This window comes from Narcine bancroftii, chromosome 1 (assembly GCF_036971445.1).
Source record: "Narcine bancroftii isolate sNarBan1 chromosome 1, sNarBan1.hap1, whole genome shotgun sequence".
In the NCBI taxonomy this organism is placed as follows: domain Eukaryota; kingdom Metazoa; phylum Chordata; class Chondrichthyes; order Torpediniformes; family Narcinidae; genus Narcine; species Narcine bancroftii.
Genome location: NC_091469.1, coordinates 494,016,206 through 494,038,251, shown reverse-complemented (window position 1 = coordinate 494,038,251; position 22,046 = coordinate 494,016,206). Strand labels below are relative to the sequence as shown.

At 45.8% G+C, this 22,046-nt stretch overlaps 1 protein-coding gene across 11 annotated transcripts in view; it reads left to right on the top strand.

Moving 5' to 3' along the window:
• The window catches only part of LOC138752017 (zinc finger protein 850-like), a 100,243-nt gene that overhangs the window by 48,747 nt on the left and 29,450 nt on the right, over positions 1–22,046 (top strand). For 3 of the 11 annotated variants that reach the window (XM_069915175.1, XM_069915178.1, XM_069915179.1), the window contains one exon: positions 12,881–14,737. In XM_069915175.1, the coding sequence (XP_069771276.1) occupies positions 13,069–14,737 (1,669 nt within the window). In that variant the 5' untranslated portion in view covers positions 12,881–13,068. Of the gene's footprint in view, positions 1–1,781; positions 1,944–6,260; positions 6,268–12,880; positions 15,338–15,846; positions 16,000–16,926; positions 17,684–17,815; positions 18,773–22,046 lie in introns of those variants that run through there. The other 8 variants (XM_069915174.1, XM_069915177.1, XR_011350314.1 and 5 more) reach the window with 7 other exon arrangements.

The following is a 22,046-nucleotide window of genomic DNA, read 5'->3' as shown; positions in this document are numbered from 1 at the left end:
GTCTGATTTCTCGCCTTTGTTTTTGTACAGGGTGATGATGATGGCATCACGAAGGTCCTGAGGCAGTTTTCCTTGGTCCCAACAAAGCTTGAAAAACTCATGCAGTTTGACATGCAGAGTTTTGCCGCCAGCCTTCCAGACCTCTGGGGGGGGATTCCATCCATACCTGCTGCTTTGCCACTTTTCAGTTGTTCAATTGCCTTATATGTCTCATCCTGGGTGAGGACCTCATCCAGCTCTAGCCTTAGGGGCTGTTGAGGGAGCTGCAGCAGGGCGGAATCTTGGACTGAGCGGTTGGCACTGAAAAGAGATTGGAAGTGTCCTGACCATCGGTTAAGTTGGAGATCTTGTCGCTGAGGAGGACTTTGCGCAGCGGGCTTTGGACTCGGGGTGAGGGGCCGTACACAGCTTTTAGAGCCTCGTAGAAACCCCTGAAGTCGCCAATGTCCGCACTGTGCTGGGTTCGCTTGGCGAGGCTAGTCCACCACTCATTTTGGATCTCCCGGAGTTTGCGCTGAAGATGGGTGCATGAGAGACGGAAGGCTTGTTTCTTCTCTGGACAGGACGGCTTTGTAAGGTGAGCCTGGTGGGCAGCTCGCTTCTTTGCCAGCAGCTCCTGGATTTCCTGGCTGTTATCGTCGAACCAGTCCTTGCTTTTCCTGGAGGAGAAGCCCAGTACCTCTTCAGTGGATTGCAGTATGGTAGTCTTCAGCTGATCCCAGAGGGTTTCAGGGGACGAGTCCGTGAGGCGGATTGCATCCTCGAGCTTTGCTTTGAGGTTTGCCTGGAAGTTTCCTCTCACTTCGTCTGACTGCAGGTTTTCAACATTGAACCTCTTTCTGGGGACTTTACTGTTCCTGGGCTTTGGCTTGAAGTGAAGGTTGAGCTTGCAGCGAACCAGCCGATGGTCAGTGTGGCATTCCGCGCTGGGCATGACCCTGGTGTGGAGCACATCTCGTTTGTCTCTTTCTCGCACCAGGACGTAGTCCAGGAGGTGCCAGTGTTTGGATCGGGGATGCATCCAGGTGGTCTTCAGGCTGTCCCTCTGCTGAAAAAGGGTGTTTGGAATGACAAGCCGCTGTTCTGCGCAGAGCTCCAACAGGAGGCGCCCGTTGTCGTTGCACTTGCCGACGCCATGCTTGCCCAGGATTCCTGGCCAGGTTTCTGAGTCTTTGTCGACGCGAGCGTTGAAGTCGCCAAGGATGACAACCTTGTCGGCTGTAGGGGTGCGTTGGATGAGGTTGCGCAGATCAGTGTAGAACTTGTCCTTTTCTGCTGGTTCCGCCTGGAGGGTTGGAACATAGACACTGATGAGGGTGATGCAACGCTTGTTTTGAAGGGGGAGTCGCATGGACATGATCCGGTCCGAGTGGCCTTAAAGGTGGGTAAATGGCTATAAGAATGGGAAATACCGAAAGAAAGTTCAATTGACGCAAAGTCTTCTTGTTATTGAGGACCCAGAACAATCATTGGGACTGGAATCATTGGGTTGATTATATTTGATTAAGTACTTTGTGAAAGTCTGACTAGGGGGGTGGATGACACTGAGACCTTGAGTCACCTGCCACTAGTGGGTTTTACCACACCCAGATTTTCCGGGAGCTGCTACTTTTCAGCAGTTTTTGGGGATTGTATTTTTTTTGACTGTTTGGAATTTTTCTATAGGGGGAGGGTGTAGAATATTAAGGGAATTAGAAAGGGGAGCAATATTTTATAGTCGTGTGATTTATTATTAGATTGAAGAAATGTCTAATTTGAACTTTGCAACTTTGAATTTCCAGGATTTGAATAATCCAATTAAGCGCAAACAAGTTTTGGCCAATATAAAAAGAATGAAAGTTGATATTGCTTTTTTACAAGAAACGCACTTGACCGAAAAAGAACATTTGAAATTGAAGAGAGAGTGGGTTGGGCATGTGTTCTCTTCTTCTTTTAATTCTAAGGTGAGGGGTGTAGCGATTTTAATTCATAAGAGATTACCTTTTGTATTGGAATCATTTGAAGGATATGCTGGGAGGGTTTTGATGGTGAACTGTAAAATTTTTACAGAATCATGGACTTTGTTAAATATTTACGCACCTAATGTAGCCAAATGAACGGTTCATGTTGGAGGCTTTTTTACGTTTAAATCAGGCTAATGATAATATTTTGGTTGGGGGAGATTTTAACTGTGTTTTGGACTCATTGGATAGATCTCCGAAAAGTGTAAGGAAATCAAAGTGGCAGTACAAATAGGAGCTTTGATAACATAACATAACAATTACAGCACGGAAAAAGGCCATTAGGCCCTTCTAGTCCGCACCGAACCAAACACTCCTCTCTAGTCCCACCTACCTGCACAATGACCATAACCCTCCACCTTCTTCTTTTCCATATACCTGTCCAGCTTTTTCTTAAATAATAAAATTGACTCTGCCGCCACTATTTCTCCCGGAAGCACATTCCACACCGCTACCACTCTGAGTAAAGAAGTTCCCCCTCATGTTACCTCTAAACCTCTGCCCCTTAACTCTTAATCATGTCCTCTTGTTTCAATCTCTCCTACTCTTAACGGAAATAGTATATCCACATCCACTCTGTCTATCCCTTTCATAATCTTAAATACCTCTATCAAATCCCCTCTCAACCTTCTACGCTCCAAAGAATAAAGACCTAATCTGCCCAATCTCTCCCTGTACTCTAGATGCTTAAACCCAGGTAACATTCTGGTAAATCTTCTCTGCACTCTCTCCACTCTGTTTATATCCTTCCTATAATTAGGCGACCAGAACTGCACACAGAACTCTAAATTAGGCCGCACTAACGCCTTATACAATCTCAACATCACTTCCCAACTCCTATATTCCATGCAATGATTGATAAAGGCCAGCATACTAAAAGCCTTCTTCACCACCCTATTCACATGAGTTTCTACCTTCAGGGAACGATGTACCGTTACTCCTAAATCCTTCTGCTCTTCTGTATTCATCAATGCTCTTCCATTTACCACGTATGTCCTGTTCTGATTCTTCTTACCAAAATGAAGCACCTCACACTTATCAGCATTAAATTCCATCTGCCATTTTTCAGTCTACTTTTCTAAGCAGCCCAAATCCCTCTGCAATCCTTGAAAACCTTCTTCATTATCCACTATTCCACCTATCTTAGTATCGTCTGCATATTTACTAATCCAATTCACCATCCCATCATCTCGATCATTAATATATATAACGAACAACAATGAGCCCAATACAGATCCCTGAGGCACACCACTGGTCACCGGCCTCCAACCTGACAGACAATTTTCCACTACCACTCTCTGGCTTCTCCCTTTCAGCCAATGTTCAATCCATTTGACTATCTCAAAATTTATACCTAAAGACTGTACCTTCCTAACTAACATTCCATGTGGTACCTTATCGAAGGCCTTACTGAAGTCCATATACAGAACATCCACCGCGCTACCCTCATCCACATTCCTAGTCACCTCTTCAAAAAATTCAATCAGATTGGTCAAACAGGACCTTCCGCTCACAAATCCGTGTTGAGTGCTCCTGATCAGACCCTGTCTATCCAGATATTTATAAGTACTATCTCTAAGAAGTATCTCCATTAATTTACCTACCACAGACATCAAACTTACAGGCCGATAATTGCCAGGCTTCCTCCTTGAACCCTTTTTAAATAACGGAACCACATGTGCAATACGCCAATCGTCCGGCACTATCCCCATCTCTAATGACATTTAGAAAATTACCGTCAGAGCCTCTGCTATTCCCTCCTTTACTTCTCTCAATGTCCTGGGGAACATCCCGTCTGGTCCCGGAGACTTATCCACCTTTATATTCCTCAAAAGCCCTAACACTACATCTTTCGTAATCACTATCTTCTCCATATTTACCCAATTTGTTTTTTTTATCTCACATATCCCAATATCCTTCTCCTTGGTGAATACCGAAGAAAAGAAACTGTTCAATATCCCCCCCAATTTGAATTTGGTTGATGTTTGGAGGAGAGTAAATCATATAGAGAAAGACTTCTTTTCATTCGCTCGACATGATTCATTCTCTAGAATAGATTTTTTTTGGTATTGGTACACTTGCAAGGTAGAGTATTACAGGCTGAATATAAAAATCGGGTTATATCGGATCATTCTATTGGATCAAAGTCTGTAAAATTTCTCTTAAGGAGGGCTCCAGGCCCCCTCCTCCTTGTTCTGTAGCAGCCCAGCCTTCTGATCTCTCTTGGCCTCATGGCTGGGTCCCTTGCTCTCTTGACCGCCACCATAGCCATCCTGTGGACTCATGTCACCAAATTGGCAGTCTTCTTCATTAGGCCCTTCTGCATCCTCATCTGAGCTTGTCAATCCCAAGCTCGTGCTGGCTCCACTCGAGCCCATCAACTCTTGACTCGACGCTTCGCTAGCGGATCCAAGCCGTTGGAGAGCATGCCGATTAGCACGCGAGTTGCGAAGGGAAAGCAGCTGTCCCTTCATGCTCCCTTTCTCCTGTCCTGGGGCCCATCGTAACTTCTCGACCATACGGGACTGCTCCTCCGTTCTGGCAGCAGCCTGATTGCGTGACTCCCGTTGGTTCCAGGGTTGGAGGGACAGTTTCTTTTTCTGCAGCTCTTGCGTCGGCACTGCCATTATTCCCAACGTGAGGCACCTCCACTTGCCTTAGATCCTTGTTGGACTGCCCATTTCCTCGCTGTGCTTTCCCTTTTTTGTTGATTGAAGCATCTTTATCCTCTTCAATCAGGCAGGATTTTTAACTTTTTTTTTGATTTTGGGATTTTTTTAATGCCATTTTCTAATCTAGGTCTGGGAGCTCCTAGACACTCACCATCATGTGACCTCCATAGCTTTAATTAATTGGTTGATTAAAAATGGATAAACCATATAACCATAACCATATAACCATTTACGGTGCGGAAACAGGCCATGTCGGCCTTTCGAGTCCGTACCGGTTGACCAGGTAGAATGTAAAAAAGAACCTACTTCCTTATGAAACCTAAAACACCAGAACAGGAAAGAATGTTTTTGTAGACAAGACCTAATTAAGATTAGAAGATCTAAGATGGATTTATTTTGTGGGACAATTTGTATAACTTTGCATCAAGATTTTCATAACGAATAAATAAAGCATTCGGCAATATTTAATGACAAAACGGTATTAAACTTTCAACAGATATGAAAAATAAAACTAAATAAAATGAATTAAGATAAGATGAATTCAAAGAAAAGTACCTCGAGCTTATGTCCCTTTCATGGTTCTTCGAAGAATGAGAAACAAGCTCTTGGTCCGCTCAGATATTACGACATATGACATCATAGTCAGTAAAGTAACACTACAAACAAAATTACTAAGAAGCAAATTCACAAGGTCTTAACGTTTACACCAAATGTGAACGCTCTGGTGCCTCAACAGGGTGGAGGGCTGAGTGAATCCAATCCCACAAGGGGAACAGGTGAACGTCTCTTCCCCAGTGTGATTAAAAATATCGAAATGTTGGAGGAACTTGGCAGGTCTATTCAGCATCTCTCGGGACAAAGATAAAATCTTTGATATATCTTTGCCTCCTAGAGATGCTGAAAAAACCAGCTGAGTTTCTCCAGCATCTCGTTGCTTTCCCTACAATCACAGCCTAGCGTGTATCCCTCTCCCCAGTGGGAACCACTGGTGTGTCCGCGGGTCAGTGAACTGAGAAAACACCTTCCTACAGAGGGAGCAGGTGAATGGTTTCTCCCCAGTGCAAACCTGCTGGTGTGGCTAGAGGCCAGAATGAACTCCTTTCTACATAGGGAGCAGGTGAACAGTTTCTCCCTGATGTCACTCCTCCGGTGTTGTAGCAGGTGAGAGGATGGAGAGAATCCCTTCCTGCACACACAGCATTTAAAGGATCTCTCCCCGGAGTAAAGGTTCTAGTGCTGGAGGACTGGTTGAACCCTTCCCAAACACACACAGAAGGTGAATGGACCCTCCCGAGGGGACAAACCCCTTCCCACCCACGCGGCAGGTGAACTGACTCCAGGGGGAGCACACCCCTTCCCACACACACACACAGCAGGTGAATGGACTTTCTCAAGGGGGAACACATCCCTTCCCACCCATGCGGCAGATGAACAGACCCTCCCCAGGGGGATCACATCTGTGCACCTCCAGATCCTTGGAGGTTTGAAAGCTCTTTCCACAGTCTGAGCAGGGGAATGGGCTCCCCCTGGTGGGGACACAGTGGTGTTGCAGCTGTACATGGCGAATATGTCCCCACACTTGGAACAGGCGAACGGTCTCTCCCCAGGGTCACTGCACCTATCGTAATGGGTTTGTGAGCAGCCTAACTGATCAATAATAGTTTCAGGCCTGAGCCCTTCTTCAAGGAATGAGTAAAAAGCTGGTAGGTGCCTGAATTAAAGGGATGGACAGAAGGAAAGAAAAATCTAGGGGGAGGAGTACAGACCAATAGACTAAAGGTGTTGATTGGATATGGAGAGGAGGATTGGAAAGAGGGGAAAGGTGAGAATTGATTGGAGGGAGCGGTTGGGTTCAGTGAACATAGGGCATGGGGAAAGAATGAAGAGGGAAAAGGGAAGGGGTTCCGACTGGGTACCCTCAAACCAGATTGGATTAACATCAACTTCTGCCTGGTTTTTACTCACACCTTGAAGAAGGGCTCAGGCCTGAAATATCAGATATGAAACTTTATCTCCTGTGGACACTGAGAGTCCTGCTGAGTTCCTCCAGCATTTCTAGGTTTTTAATACAATCACAACCTCTGCAGACTTTTGTGTTTCACTCCATCTGACTGGTCTATTCTGTGAGGACCTGCTTTGTAGCAGGAGGTGCCAACATCCAGATCTGTGTTCTCTGTACCTTGCCTGTCACTTGTCCCAATTATCCGACCTCTCATCTTACTCATTTCTCGGATGCAGTTGAATTCCTGCCACTTTTGGAAAGGTACTCCTTCTCTCTTCCCCCCCACGATTGATCATGTGGAGCCCCGTGCGCAGATTGACACATGGACGGTGTCACAGGGTGATAGCAATTGAGTGACATGTCTCCAAAGCGACTGTTGGTGGGTTGGGTGGTTCCAATTGGTTGGAAGTTGCTCATCCTTTCGATGTCACAATGGAAAGATGACATGGGGATGCAGTTTATCTGTGGTATTGAGACTCGTTGGCAGAGCGGTTTCTGGACCGTTGAGTATTCTGGATATTAATGCTGTCATTGACCTTCGAAACAAAAGCTGGCATGAGCATTTTGCTTAAAAGTCTGAAATAATTCCTGCACTTCCTCTTCGATCATCACATGTTTACTACAATGTGGTTCGCAAAACTAGAACCCATGTAACAGTAAATCCTGGGTTCATCACAAGTTCCTTCCTCTCCAGTGCGTGTTACCTCTCCTCCTTTCCATCAAAACGTATCACACACTGGCCACATCAGCTTTCTCAACCCCATAATTAGGTTATATTCAGCCGTGTACCAATGATCAAGCAGGTGGCTTGCAGGTCTACAATATGGGGTGTTTTTACTGTCTTTCCTGTCTGATTATTGTGACACCTTCAAGCTCACTGTATACAGTCCTCCAGGAGCGGCCTCAGCAGGACCTCCCTGCCTTGAATCCAATGAAGGGCAACATACCATTTGCCTTCTTAATAACCTGTTGCAACCCAACTTTTTGCGATTCATGCACGTGTCCTCCCAAGACCTTCTGCACGACAGCAGCCTGCAGTCTTTTCATCATTTAAATAATAATCTGCTCTTCTATTTTCCCTTCCAAAGTGGATGACATCATGTTTACTAACATTATATTCCATCTACCAGACCTTTGCCCACTAACCTACCTTAACTAGATCCTTCTGCAGTCTCTCCACATTCTCTGTACAATTTGCTTTTCCACTCAATTTTGTATCATCTGCAAACTTGACTACACGACACTTTGTCCTCTCTTCCAAATCATCGAAGTAAATGGTGAAAAGCTGCGGGCCCAGCACCGACCCCTGTGGCATCCCACTTCCCACTGTCTGCCAATCAGAAAAATACCCATTTATCCTGACTCTCTGCCATCTGTCAGTGAACCAATCCTCAATCCATGTCAATATGCTTCCCCAACTCCATTCATCTGTATCTTATTGATAAGTCTCTTCAGCGGCACATTATCAAATGCCTTCTGGAAATCCAAATATATAACATCAACCTGTTCCCCTCAATCGCACTCATTATATCCTCAAAGAACTCCAGCAAATTTGTCAAATAAGACATCCTCTCTGAATCCATGCTGCGTCTGTCTGATTGAACCCCTTCATTCTAAATGTCTCGGTACTTCATCCTAAATGACAGCTTCAGGTTGTGTAAATAGTTTACGCCATTTTGTGTAAATAGTCTTGTCTTTAGAAGTGAAGTAAAGACGGTGATTTTGGAAACCTCTGTCGTTTCATTACTCTGGGTAACCAAGAGTGGGAGTTCGGTTCCTCATTTAACATTTCGGGCCAAGGTTACAACATATTTTGGCAACGAGGACCTTGGATAATCAACTACTCATCTTGGGCTGCATCTATCGTGGTGGTGAAGAAATCGAATGGATCCATACATCTGTGTACTGATTTTTCAACTGGTTTGAATGCACCATTGGACGACCATCAATATCCACTGCCATTGCCTGATGCGCAAAACTGTGGGAAAAATGCTTTGCGAAGATCGATTTAACAGAGGCATATCTACAGGTGGAGGTTGATGTCGGATCCAGAGAATTGCTAACCATCAACATGCATCGAAGACCGTTCAGATACACACGTCTATCATTTGGAGTGAAGACTGCTCCAGCTATTTGTCACAGATCACAGAGACAATGCTGAATGGTGTTCTGGGAGTTTCAGAGTACCTAGATGATATCCTGGTCATGGGAGCACATGCTCGCGAATTGTTTGATCATCTTGATTGCATTTTGTCCTGCATCAGAGACTATAGGTTTCGTGTGGATTCAGAAAAAAATCAGTGAAATATCTGGTTTCATCTTTGACAAAGATGGATGGCGGCCAGATCCACAAAACACTGATGCTATCAGGCGCATTCCTGACCCCTCAGATGTGATCACGCTATGTTCATTTTTGGATCTTATAAGTCATTATAGTTCATTCTTGCCAGAGATGCATAAACTCCGTGATCCACTCAACAAGCTTCTTACACAGGGTATCAAATGGAATTGGACTTCGAAATGTCAAGAGTCGTTTAATCGAGTTAAGACGATGTTAAAATTGAACCTTCTTTTGACACACTACAATCTAAACTTGGAGATTGTTGTAGATTCAGGTCCATCACAGTCTGGGGTGGGTGCAGTCATTTCACATATATTCCCAGATGGAAGCAAAAAGCCATAGCACATGCAGCACACTTTCTAACCGCTGCAGAGCGTATCTATGGACAAATTGAACAGGAGGCTCTAGTAATTGTTTTTGTGGTGAAGAAATTCCATAAAATGTTCTATGAATGGCAATTTACTCTTCTGACAGATCACAAGCCGCTATTAACAGTATTTGGTTCAAAGAAAGGAATTCCAACTTACACGGCAAACCGACTGCAAAGATGGGCAACCATGCTCTTTGGGTATAATTTCAAAATTAAATACCTGCTGACTACAAGTATCGGACAAGCTGATGCATCATTAGTGAACAAGAAACAGAGCTGGAAGATATTCTTGTCACGGAACTCTCGGTAGAGGCAGAAGTCAACCAAGTATTTAAAGATGTTATTAACTCACTGCCTTTTACAGCAGAGAACGAGCGAAGATGACATTCTTCAAGAGATAATGCGTTACCATTGTACAGGGTGGTCAAAAACTTGTCCAAGAATGGAAATTCAACCATTTTCTAAAAGACAAGGATCATTAACAATCTCTCATGGCTGTCTTTTGTTTGCAGAAAGGATTGTGATACCACAAACTCTGCAATCAGCAATCTTAAAACAGTTTCACGGGGACATCCTGGAACAAATCGTGGAAAAGCCCTTGCATGAAGCTATGTTTATTGCCCTCTGATGGATGACCAGATTGAACAACTAACACGGTCATGTATTAAATGTGCCTCGACTGCAAAATTCCCTGTCAAGACGAATTTACGTTCCTGGCCACAACCAAGCGGGCCATGGAATCGTCTCCATGTAGACTACGCAGGACCAATTAATGGGGAGTATTATCTAATCCTGGTGGATACATACTCCAAATGGCCAGAGATCATCAAGGTAACCCGACCAACTGCATGGCTAAAATTATGGAACTCAAGTCCACGTTCAGTCATTTTGGTGCTCCTCCAACATTAATTTCGGAGAATGGGACGCAATTCACAGCAGCCGAATTTGATTTATTCTGCAGACAATATGGCATCATTCATATTTGCTCACCTCCATACCATCTGCAGTCCCATGGTCAGGTAGAACGCTTTGTGGATACATTCAAACGAGCTCTAAACAAAGCCGAAGGGGAGGGTCCAACGGAGGAGATCTTGCAGACATTCTTGTTCAATTACAGGATCACTCCAAACCCAAAAAGTTCCGGTAGCACTTTGCCTGCAGAAAACATCTTCGGTAGGAAAATTAGAGCACCATTTGATGTTATTTTCCCACAAAAGTCAGAACCTGGACCCAGAGATTTGTATATGGAAAGACAATTTAACCGCTGGCATGGATCAAAACAAAGAACCTTTCAGGACAGACAACATGTGCTGGTGCGAGACTACAGGGTGAAGTCGATAAGTGGCAGCTGGGGAGAATCCTGAGGAAGATCAGGGAGGTTCTCTATCCTGTGCAGGTTAGACCAGACAGATGGACTAGATATGCCAACCAGTTGCAACCCACTGAATGTAATCTCGCTGAGACATCTGAGCAACTCAACTTGGATGCTCTGTTGGAAACTTTTGAACTGCAGAAACCAGTGAGCAACCAAGAACAACCATCACAGGTTTTACCTGCTGCACCACAGGAACCTGGACGAACTTCACAAAGAGTTCGCCAACTAGTAAACCCCTTCCTCGTGGACCCAAGGCTCCACTCGTATGAGTAACTACTCAAAGGGGGAGGTGCTAGGGAGTCCTAATCAGAGTGACCCACAGTCACCAGGAGTGGGTGTTGCCACGGGAGCCGTCCATCATTTTTAATTTCACTCATAGAATATGGTCAATGTAACCATGTCATTAGGTTTATCTACCTTAGATGTTATCTCATTGTGCCGAGACAATCTTACTCTAAGATGATAGGACATTGTTGAAAACAGAATTAACATTTTATACCCAGTTTAAAACTTCTCTGTCTTGTTTTTCTGCCATTCTAAACTTCTATCTGATCTTGAACCACTTTTAGATTCTTCTCAGCTGTCTTAGAGACCTTTTGTAAACCATCTTTGAACTTTGAAACATAATCCAACATCCTATTTTTTCAAATTTTATTTTACTAGCACATGTAACAAAATTGCATACAGATCAAAAATTCTGTATATCAAAATGCTTTTTTAAATCATTTTCTCCCCCTATCCATTCTCTCCTACAGAAAAAAACCCCCAAAGAAAGCAAGAAAAGGAAAAACAAAAAACAAAAAAGACAAAAAAGAATAGAGTAATTTTTAAAACGATTCTGGATATTTACCTTCTTGATAAATTGTGGGCTAATTATTCTAACACTTACAACTATGACATCATTTCAATATAAAGTATATAGTGAAATAAAATACTACCATATAATACATATCACTTGATCAAAATATAAGTTTATATATAAAAAAAACACACATACAACATTTAATAAAGTAATAAAATGAAATACATTAAGGTGAGGCCGGGGAGTGATAAAGTTCATACCAAATTATACCAACTGACCTAATTAATTACTTATAAAGTTATAATATCAATCTTCTGCATATTCAGCTGCACATCCTCATTAATTCACTGTTCCTTTAACAACATTAAAGGTCCTCTAATTTGTGGGAAAATAACATCAAATGGTGCCTGCTTGACACGACGTCCCTGCTGGGCAATGACAGCCTCCCGTTGAGTCGCTGAATTCTATTTGTTCTGTTTTCCATGGAGGTTTAAGCACCATGTGCCAGGGCAAGGACTTGGAGGCGAGTGCTTGCCCAGGACAAACGCCTCCCTCTGGATCCCACACCATTGGTACGACAGCCAGAATGACGTGGGATTGTCCTGCAGTGGTCTGTTCCAAGACCATGCTCGCTGGCTGTTGTCCTTACTGATCCTTCGCCCACCTAGTTTGGAGAGTATGCAGACCTGGATATTGGCACCTCCGGTGACAAAGTGGAATCTCTCTCTCTTCCCATTGTCCACTTTCCCTCAGCTCTGCTTCCATACAGCCAACCTTCCACCCCTATCAATTCTCACCTTTTCCTTGCCTCTCCTTCCATCCATATCCAATTAACACCTTTTATCTGCCCGACTACACAAAGTGATCGTGACTAACTTAATAATCAGTGGAAAAAGTTCAACAAAACATTCAACAAAAGACAAAGCCACGACCCTCTGTTAAACAAGAAAACCTGCAGCAAAGTGCTGGAGTCACACAGCATCTATAGGAAGTTAAAAGATAAACAACAAAACGGGCCTGAGCTCTTCGTCACGCTCCTGTAAAAACAGGCAAACACCTGATTAAAAAGGTGGGGTGGGGAGGAACACAGTAAAACACAAAAGGTAACAGGTGGATCCATGTGGAAATGTATCACGCTTGTTTCTCTGTGCTAAATTACACCTTCGATGTGTCTACCTGTCTGTGTTGATCCTGTTCACAGTTCAGGACACTCCACGGTTTGTCGTGTTGCTGGCCATGCTTCCAGGATGAGTCGTCCTGGAACATTGGCTGCGGAGAATGCCTTGCTCCCTCTCACTCCACCATCTTGTCTTCACAGGGTTAAGAAAATGGCGCATTTCCAGGCAAGAAACTTCGGACAACGCCACGTTGAGTCTGACCCTCCGATTGGACTCCTTGGGTCTGTAGTATCAGCCAGATTTCTCGGTGGATTATGAGCGGAGATCACTGAACGGAGAATCCATACACTGTTGAGTGCAGGAACTGGACTTCAGCCGATTGGCGGATATGGAAGGTCAGGTGACCAGTGATACGGCAGATAAAACATTCCAAAGTGAAGCTTGTGATGAGGAGGGGCTTCCTGTGGAAGTATTGGAAGCACATCCCTGCGGTCACCCTGGGGAGAGTGCATTCCCCTGTTCCGAGTGTAGGGAGCGATTTGGCAGCTCTGACGCACTGCTGCAACACCAGTGTATCCCCACTAGGGGGAGCCCACTCCCCTGCTCTGACTGTGGGAAGAGCTTTCAAACCTCCAAGGACCTGGAGGAGCACGGATGTGTTTCCCCTGGGGAGGGTCCATTCACCTGCCGTGTGGGTGGGAAGCAGTTCACCAAGTCCTCCAGCCTCCTGCAGTACCAGAACATTCGCTCTGGGGAGAGATCCTTTAAATGCTGTGTGTGTGGGAAGGGGTTCTCTAAATCCTCTCACCTTCTGAGGCACCACAGAGTTCACACCAGGGAGAAACCATTCATCTGCTCCCTGTGCAGGAAGGGGTTCTCTCAATCCTCCGACCTGCTCCAACACCAGAGAATTCACACTGGGGAGAAACCATTCATCTGCTCCCTGTGCGGGAAGGGATTCTCTCAGCCCTCCCACCTGCTGAGACACCAGAGAGTTCACACCAGGGAGAAACCGTTCACCTGCTCCTTGTGCGGGAAGGGGTTCACTCAATCATCTGACCTGCTCCAACACCAGAGAATTCACACCGGGGAGAAACCATTCACCTGCTCCCTATGCACAAAGGAGTTCTCTCACTCCTCCAGCCTGAGGATCCACCAGCGGGTTCACACCGGGGAGAAACCATTCACCTGCTCCTTCTGTGGGAAGGGATTCTCTGACTCCTCTGCCATGATGAGGCACCAGAGAATTCACACCGGGGAGAAACCATTCACCTGCTCCCTGTGCGGGAAGGGGTTCTCTCAGTCCTCCAACTTGCAGTGCCATCAGAGAATTCACACCGGAGAGAAGCCATTCACCTGCTCCCTGTGTGGGAAGGGGTTCACTCTGTCCTCCGCCCTGCTGAAGCACCAGATAGTTCACACCAGAGAGAGACCATTCACCTGCTCCCTGTGCGGGAAGGGGTTCTCTCAGTCCGAATCCCTGATGAGACACCAGAGCGTTCACACCGGGGAGAAACCATTCACCTGCTCCCTGTGTGGGAAGGGGTTCTCTCTGTCCTCTGCCCTGCTACAACACCAGACAGTTCACACAGGGGAGAAACCGTTCACCTGCTCCGTGTGTGGGAAGGAGTTCTCTCGGTCCCAATACCTGATGAGGCACAAGAGCATTCACACCGGGGAGAAACCATTCATTTGCTCTCTGTGTGGGAAGGGGTTCTCTCTGTCAAATGCCCTGATGAAGCACCAGTGGGTTCACACCGGGGAGAGACCATTCACCTGTAGTACGTGTGGCAAGACATTTACCCATTCCTCTTCTCTATGGGCCCACCGGAGATTTCACTCTGGCTTGAAACCGTTCACTTGCAGCATGTGTGGGAAGAGATTTGCCCAATCCTCCTATATGCGGGACCACTGGAGAATTCACAATGGAGAGAAACCGTTCACCTGCTCCCTGTGTGGGAAAGAGTTCTCTCAGTCCTCAAACCTGCGGAGGCACCAACGAGTTCACACTGAGAGACAGAACGTTGATGATGAACAGTCGGCATCTTTTCTCCCCAGTAAGAGCATCACATGCTAAAGGGTGTGTTTAAGATGGGGGGGGGGGGGTTTAAGGGAGACGTTCAGGGCAAACATTTTACCCAGAGACATGTGAACGCCTGGAATAGCCTGCCAGATGTAGTTGGTTCTTGACAGACCCATGAATACAGAGGGAGGTGGGTCATGTGCGGGCAGCAGTTTAGTTTAACTTGGGCCTCCTGTTCAGTACAGACACGTGGGCTGAAGGGTCAATGTTTCAGAGGCCACAGGGTGAAGGATTGTGTTGATGGGGATTTTCCCTGTTGTCTGAGCTCCTCCCCGTCTCACTCTCCCCACTTGATTATTTGGCCGCCTGCCCTCTTTCCCTGATATTTTGAGTGTGGGGATCCTGCCGTCTATCGCCTTCCACAGATGCTGCCTGACCTGCTGAGTTGCTCCAGCACTTTGTGCGTCGCTGCTGAGGTGACCTCTGACCCAATGCCTGCATGGCTGGTCTTTTGTGACGCGATCATAAACCAGCCAGGAGATGTCAGTCAGCGTCGTTCACATTGTGCAAGTCCCCTTTGGTGTGTGAAATTGATCAGGTTTGAGACTTGATGCTACAACCTCTGGATTTTCAGGTGATGAGGGTGTGCAGATGCTGGGATCTAACGCAGGACATTAGTGCTGGAGAAACTCAGGTCACACAGCATCCATAGGAAGTAAAAGGCAGTTGGCATTTCGTGCCTGAGCCCTTCCCCAGGAGGGTGGAAAAGAGGCAGTCGCCCAAATGAATTTAAGAGACTCTTAGACAGGAACATGGGTAGGGGGCAGGGGGCTGAGGTCTGAGGTGAATATAGGTGGGAGGGGAGAAGAGAGAGAAGACAGAGGGATTCTCTCTGACAGGAGAAGCAGGTAAGGGGTGGGGAGTTGGAGGAAAGAAGACAGATGAGAGAAAGAGAGATTTGGAAAAGGGGATGAATGGGAATTGGATGTTAATGTTCATGGTGTCTGGTTGGAGACTGTGGGGACGGAATACAAGGAGTTGTCCCTCCAGTTTGTGGTGAGGTCGATGGTTGGGGTCCAGATTGTTGTTCCGATGGGATTTTCCTTGCAGCTCCAACTCTTCATGTGTTTGTATAATCCCCAGTCAACCTGCTGCATGTTGATCGGATTTTTCATCTAAACTGCATCAGATCCCCTTGGTCACTTCCCCTTTGTACTTGCTGGGCTGGCTGGTATGGATGGACCCTGTCTGACCTGGACCTTGATGAACAGTGAATAAAAATGGCTGTGACTGGAAGATTTTGGCCTCGTTCTTGACTTCTGAAGCACCTTCTGGATGATGTGAGCTCTAGACCCATCCACATGTGCTGCCTGGATGTCCTCTAAAATCCTCAACCAATCCCTGTGCTTCTGTAATGCTGTTACTTGGTGACCTGTGAACGACTTCCACCAGCGATTTTTGTCCCCTTATTATTCCTACTCCCTACCCAGATTGATTGGACATTCAGCTCCCCACAAACTAGATCATCTCCCACTGTCACCCTGATCTCACACAGAATTAACAGGGCTACTCCACCTCCACCCACCCCCATCCCTGGCCATATACAATATCCTGCCCCCCCCCCAAACAAACTAGATCATCTTCCACTGTTTCCCTGATCTCACCCTGAATCAACAGGGGCTTCCCCACCACCCACCCCAGACATATCTAACATCCAGCTCCCCCCTCTTTCCCCCAACAAACTAGATCATCCCCCACTGTCACCCTGATCTCACACAGAATTAACAGTGCTACTCCACCTCCCCCCCCCCCCCAACAAACTCGATCATCTTCCACTGTCTATCTGATCTCACCCTGAACCAACAGGGGCTTCCCCACCCCCAACAAACTCGATCATCTCCCATTATCACCCTGAATCAATAGGGGCTTCCCCACCCTTACCTTTCTGCCTGTCCTTAAGAATTCCCTTCTCTCCCTGGGTATTTAATTCCCAAACATCTCCAACCTGCAACTACATTTGTGTCATGGCCACTAAATAACACCTCTTTGGATGGATTTGTGCCAACGGTTTATTCACCTTGTTTCCAGTGCTTTGAGTGTTCAGATAAAGTGAGCTCATACTCAGTGACTTTTTTTTAATATCTTGCATTGAATTATTTTCTGTTCCTCCACGATGACTTTCCCTTTTCTACCTTCTGTTTCACTTCCTCTGTCTTCCTGCAGTTAATGCCATTCCCCTGCCATAGTCATCTTACCCTCCCCACAGTACTGGCCAACAATCCCCCCAGGACATTGATCACAGTCCTGACCAGGTGCAGACCATCCGGACGGGCTGGTGGAATGGCCAGACACATGGAGGTGAATGCAGAGAGAGACGGTCTGACGAGAGGTTGTGGAATAGATCCGTGCTCATGATGGGTACGTGCTTGATTAGCACGTTACAGAATCCACAAGGGAACTGAGTGGAGGCAAATTTCAACTGGAGAGCAGTATTTATAACATCGTGCAGAGAGAAAGAGACCCGAGAGAGTTAAAGAAAATGAAGATTGTGAGCACTATGAAGAGACACAGGTTACAACAGCGAGACGGTGATGTAAATGTTCAGGAGGCAGTGGCTTTACACTGGGGACCACACTTTCAGGAATCACAGTCGGCGTGGCCATTAGTGCAATACTGGTACAGTGCCAACGAACTGGAATCAATCCGGCGCTGTTTGGAAGGAGTTTGTACATTCTCCCTGAGTCTGCGTGGGTTTTCCCCGAGTGGTCTGGATTCCTCCCACTCTCCAAAATGTGTGGGGTTGGAGATAAATTTGGCAGTAATTGGATGGCACTTTGTCGACATAATCTGTTTTGCGTCTTGTGTACCTATGTGGAATCAGTAAGTCAGAATTTCGGTTCCACTTCTGTGTCTGATAATAAACTCTCATAGTCATATGAACCTGGTTGTGGGATCTGGGAATGTTCAGTATTGGAAAGTTGCTGATGTGTTCTGAGAATTGTATGAGTGTGGAAGGGGTTGTTGGAGGGGGGGGGGTCAAGGGCTGCTGGAGCCTTTTTGAACGGGAGGATTGTCTTGGGTAAACTTGTACCTCTCACTTTGTTCGTTTTAGATTGGTCACAGTGTTCAAGCTACCGAAAGAAAATAGACACACACACCGAAAGCAGTTTATACAAGTCTTTATTACTAAATCTAAAGCTGAATTCACACTACAATATGCAAGCCCTTACCCATTATACTTATCAATGCCTGGACTGGTAAATTATCTTCACGGTCTCCTGACAGTCTGCGACCAACAAAAGACAACATGGATAATGTTGGATGTCTACTGATTCATATGCATCCCTGGGCCCCTTAGTGTAAATTTAGAGAATGTCTTCCTATTCAACTGTATCCTGGGCCTCATAGTGGAATTGAGATTATGTCTTCTGATCCAACTGCATCCCTTCTTTCACAAGCTAGTTTAAATCCTCCATTACAGGGGGTCAAGGGCTGCTGGGGCCTTTTTGAAGGGGAGGCTGTTTGTGTTTCATTGAACGAGATCTCCATTTGTCTGCTAACTGAACACCCTGTCACTTTTGGGATTCATGTGACAATAAACGTGAACAATTAGACCACACGTGTCAAACTGGCCCGCGGGCCAAATTTGGCCCGCGATATAATTATATTTGGCCTGCAAGATCATTTCAAAAATGTATTAGAGGTGGCCCGCCCTGCAGTGAGAGCCGATGCTGTTTTTTTGGTAATGTCACCCCCACCATCCTCCCCCTTCATTGCACATCCTTCCCACCCCCTAACTATCCCCTCCCCCCTAAAACCTCCCCCCTTAAAAGATGGCCAGAATATTCTCAAAAAGGAATCCAGAATGGTAAAGTTCCACAAACCTTCTGCTGGGAATCCTAACAATACCCGGGCATCAGATCCACGGGACGCGGAGGGAGCAAGAGTGTTGCAGGTTGACCGTGCAATGGCGAGCGCCTGTGATTTCCTGTCGGCGCGACGGACATGGCAGGCTGCGCACGGCCCCCGCTGTTCCGCAAAGGCTGATCGGCAGTGCGCTGGGCCTGAGTGGGTGGGTAAGCAGGGGTGGGCAGAGGGTGTAGGTGAGGAGTAATGGGCAGGGGAAGTTATGGTGGTGCGAGGGGCAGTTAGAGGGAGGGATGAGTAGAAGGAGGGGTGGATAGGGAAGAGGTAAAAGGGGAGGGTCAGGGCGAGTAGGGGAGGGGTGATTAGAGGGTGAGAGACGGGTAGAGGGAGGAACAGGTTGAGGGGAGAGGCAGTAGAGGGGCGTGTATAGGATGGGGTGGGTAGAGGCAGAGCGAGTGGAGTGAGGGGTGAGTAGAGGTTGGGTAAAGGACTGGTCAGGTAGAGGGATAGTGGGTCGAGGGTGAATAGAGGCCTAGAGCCTGAGGAGTGAGCAGGAAATGCTGAGTCCTGATGCAGGCCTGTGAATGCTGACTACATCTCCACAGGGACCAAATAGGTTTCCCTCAGGTCAAGCAAAGGGTGAACTTGAGCTACCTCCTCCTGACCTGTAACATTATCCTCCTAAAGTTATATCCTAAAGTTTAACATTACATATGTTGAAAGAAGAGAAAACATGCAGATGTTGTTGAAAATTTTCAATAAATATTTAGTTCGGCCCTCGACTTAGTCCAAGTTTTTAATTTTGGCCCTCCATGAATTTGAGTTTGACACCCCTGAATTAGACCACAAAAAAATGTGTTGGGACTTGAATGCCGGCTGAATACTGGGGGTTGGGGAAGGGGTGGGCGGTGCTGATGTCAGGAGCAACGTTCCCTCTCATCGTTAGTAGTCAGTGTGCACAAAACCCTTAGGTTGTGCAAATTGTTTTCCTGTGACAAGTCTCCGCACTGAAGGCTTGTGTAAATGTAAACTTGAAAATGTTTCAAGATCATTTTGGCACAGCCTGTCCCTTATCGCTAATCAAACTGTATTGGCATGTTTTAATATAAAACAAGTAGGAATGCATTCTACCAAGTAACGTATTTAGTTATGATTTTATTCTATGCTTTCAATGACTTTGTTCAGTTTGTTGTTACATAGTCAGGCCTTTAGCCCTCAATGTTGTGCCAACACATAGATTCCTTCCTTTAAAAAAAGTACTAAACCCTCCCTACCCTCTTTTTATCTTCTACCCATGTTCCTGTCTCTTCTTTTTCTTTGGCTTGGCTTCACGGACGAAGATTTATGGAGGGGTAATGTCCACGTCAGCTGCAGGCTCGTCTGTGGAATGTTTCAGCCTCCACCACCGTTCCGGGCAAGGCATTCATATATAACCATATAACTGTTTACAGCACGGAAACGGGCCTTGTCAGCCCTTTGACTCTGCACCGGTTCACTTGAACAACTCCCACTAGCTCACCCTCCCGCTCTCTGCCCATAATGCTCCAACCCCCTCACATCCATGTGCACATCCAGCCTTCTCTTTAATGATAGAAGGGACCCTGCCACAACTATCTCTTTAGGAAGACCATGACATTCTGCCACCACTCACTGAGTGAAAAGATATCCTCTAATATTTCTCCTAGAGTTTTGCCCCCTTACCCTTAACTCATGCCAACCTCCCATGTCCTCAGGGGAAAGAGTATTTATGTCTAGTCTATTCCTTTCATAATTTTAAATACCTCTATCAAATCCCCTCTCAGCCCAGTCTCCTTAATCTCTCCCTGTAATCCAGATGCTGTAAGACAGGCAACATCCTTGTAAGCCTTCTCTGCAGCCTCTCCACCTTATCTATATCCTTCCTATAAGTTGGAGACCAGAACTGAACACAATACTCCCAACCTGGCTTCACCAATGCCTTAAACAGCCGCAGCATCACTTCCCAGCTCCTATTCTCTATACTCCGATTTATGAAAGCCAGCATGCCACATGCCTTCTTAACCACCCTGTCTATATGGGAATCCACCTTCAGTGAACTCTGTACCATAACCCCCAAGTCCCTCTGTTCTTCAATGCCCTCCCCTTAACTGCATATGTCCTATTTTGATTATATTTACCGAAATGCAGCACCTCACACTTGTCTACATTGAATTCCATCTGCCATTTTTCAGCCCACTTTTCCAAACAAACCAAATCCTTCTGTAATCGAAGAAAACCTACCTCACTATCCACCACTCCCCTATTTTCGTATCATCCGCATATTTGCTCACCCAGTTAACCACACCCTCTTCTAAATCATTAATATAAATGATAACCAACAAGGGACCCAGCACCGATCCCTGAGGCATCATGCTCGTCACAGGCTTCCATCCTGACAGACAGTTGTCCACCATGACTCTGTTGTCTATCTTCCAGCCATCTCTGAACCCATATCACAATCTCTCTACTAATCCTAGTGACTGAACCTTCCTTATTAACCTTCCATGTGGAACCTTATCAAAAGCCTTACTAAAATCCAACTAGATCACATTAACTGCCCTACCTTCATCCACTTTTTTTGTCACCTCCTCAAAAAACTCAAGGTTCGTCAAACACGACCTTCCCTTTGCAAACCCATACTCGGTGCCCCTAATCAATCCCTGTCTATCCAGATATGCGTATATACTATCTCGAAGAATACCCTCCATAACCAAAGTCAAACTTACTGGCTGATAATGACTTGGCCTGCACCTAATATCTATTTTTAAACAATGGAACGACATTCGCAACCCTCCAATCCTGCGGTACCAAACATTCCTCCAGTGATCTTTGAAAAATCACTGTCAGTGCCCCTGCTATTTGCTCTCTGACTTCTCTTAAAGTCCTGGGAAAAATCCCATCAGGACCAGGAGACGTATCCACCTTTATTGACCCTACAAGCTCCAAAACCCTCCCTTTACTAATCCCTATTCTCTCCATAACTAAGCCATTTGCCTTACTCATCTCATATAGCCCAATGTCCCTTTCCCTCATGAATACAGATGAGAAAAAAATCATTCAATATCTCTCCCATCTCATACGCTTCCTCCCATCATCCAGTGGACCTTTAACCCTCCTTTTACTATTCATGTATCTGTAAAAACCTTAGGATTCACTCCTTATTAGCTATGGACTCCTCATACCTTCTCTTTGCCTTTCTAATTTCCCTCTTAAGGTCCTTCCTGCAATCTAAGTAATGATCATACATCTCCTCAATCCCCTGTTTTTTTTATATTTAGCATAGGTCTCCCTCTTGTCCTTAACCAACTTCTTAATTTTTCCAGAAAACCTTGGCTCCCCTTGAACCTTTGGTCTTGCCTTTTAGCCAGACTGGAATATAAGTATCCTGTACTCTCAAAATCTCACCCCTAAATGCCCTCCAAATTTCCTCTACATCCTTTCCAGCAAAAAGGTCAGCC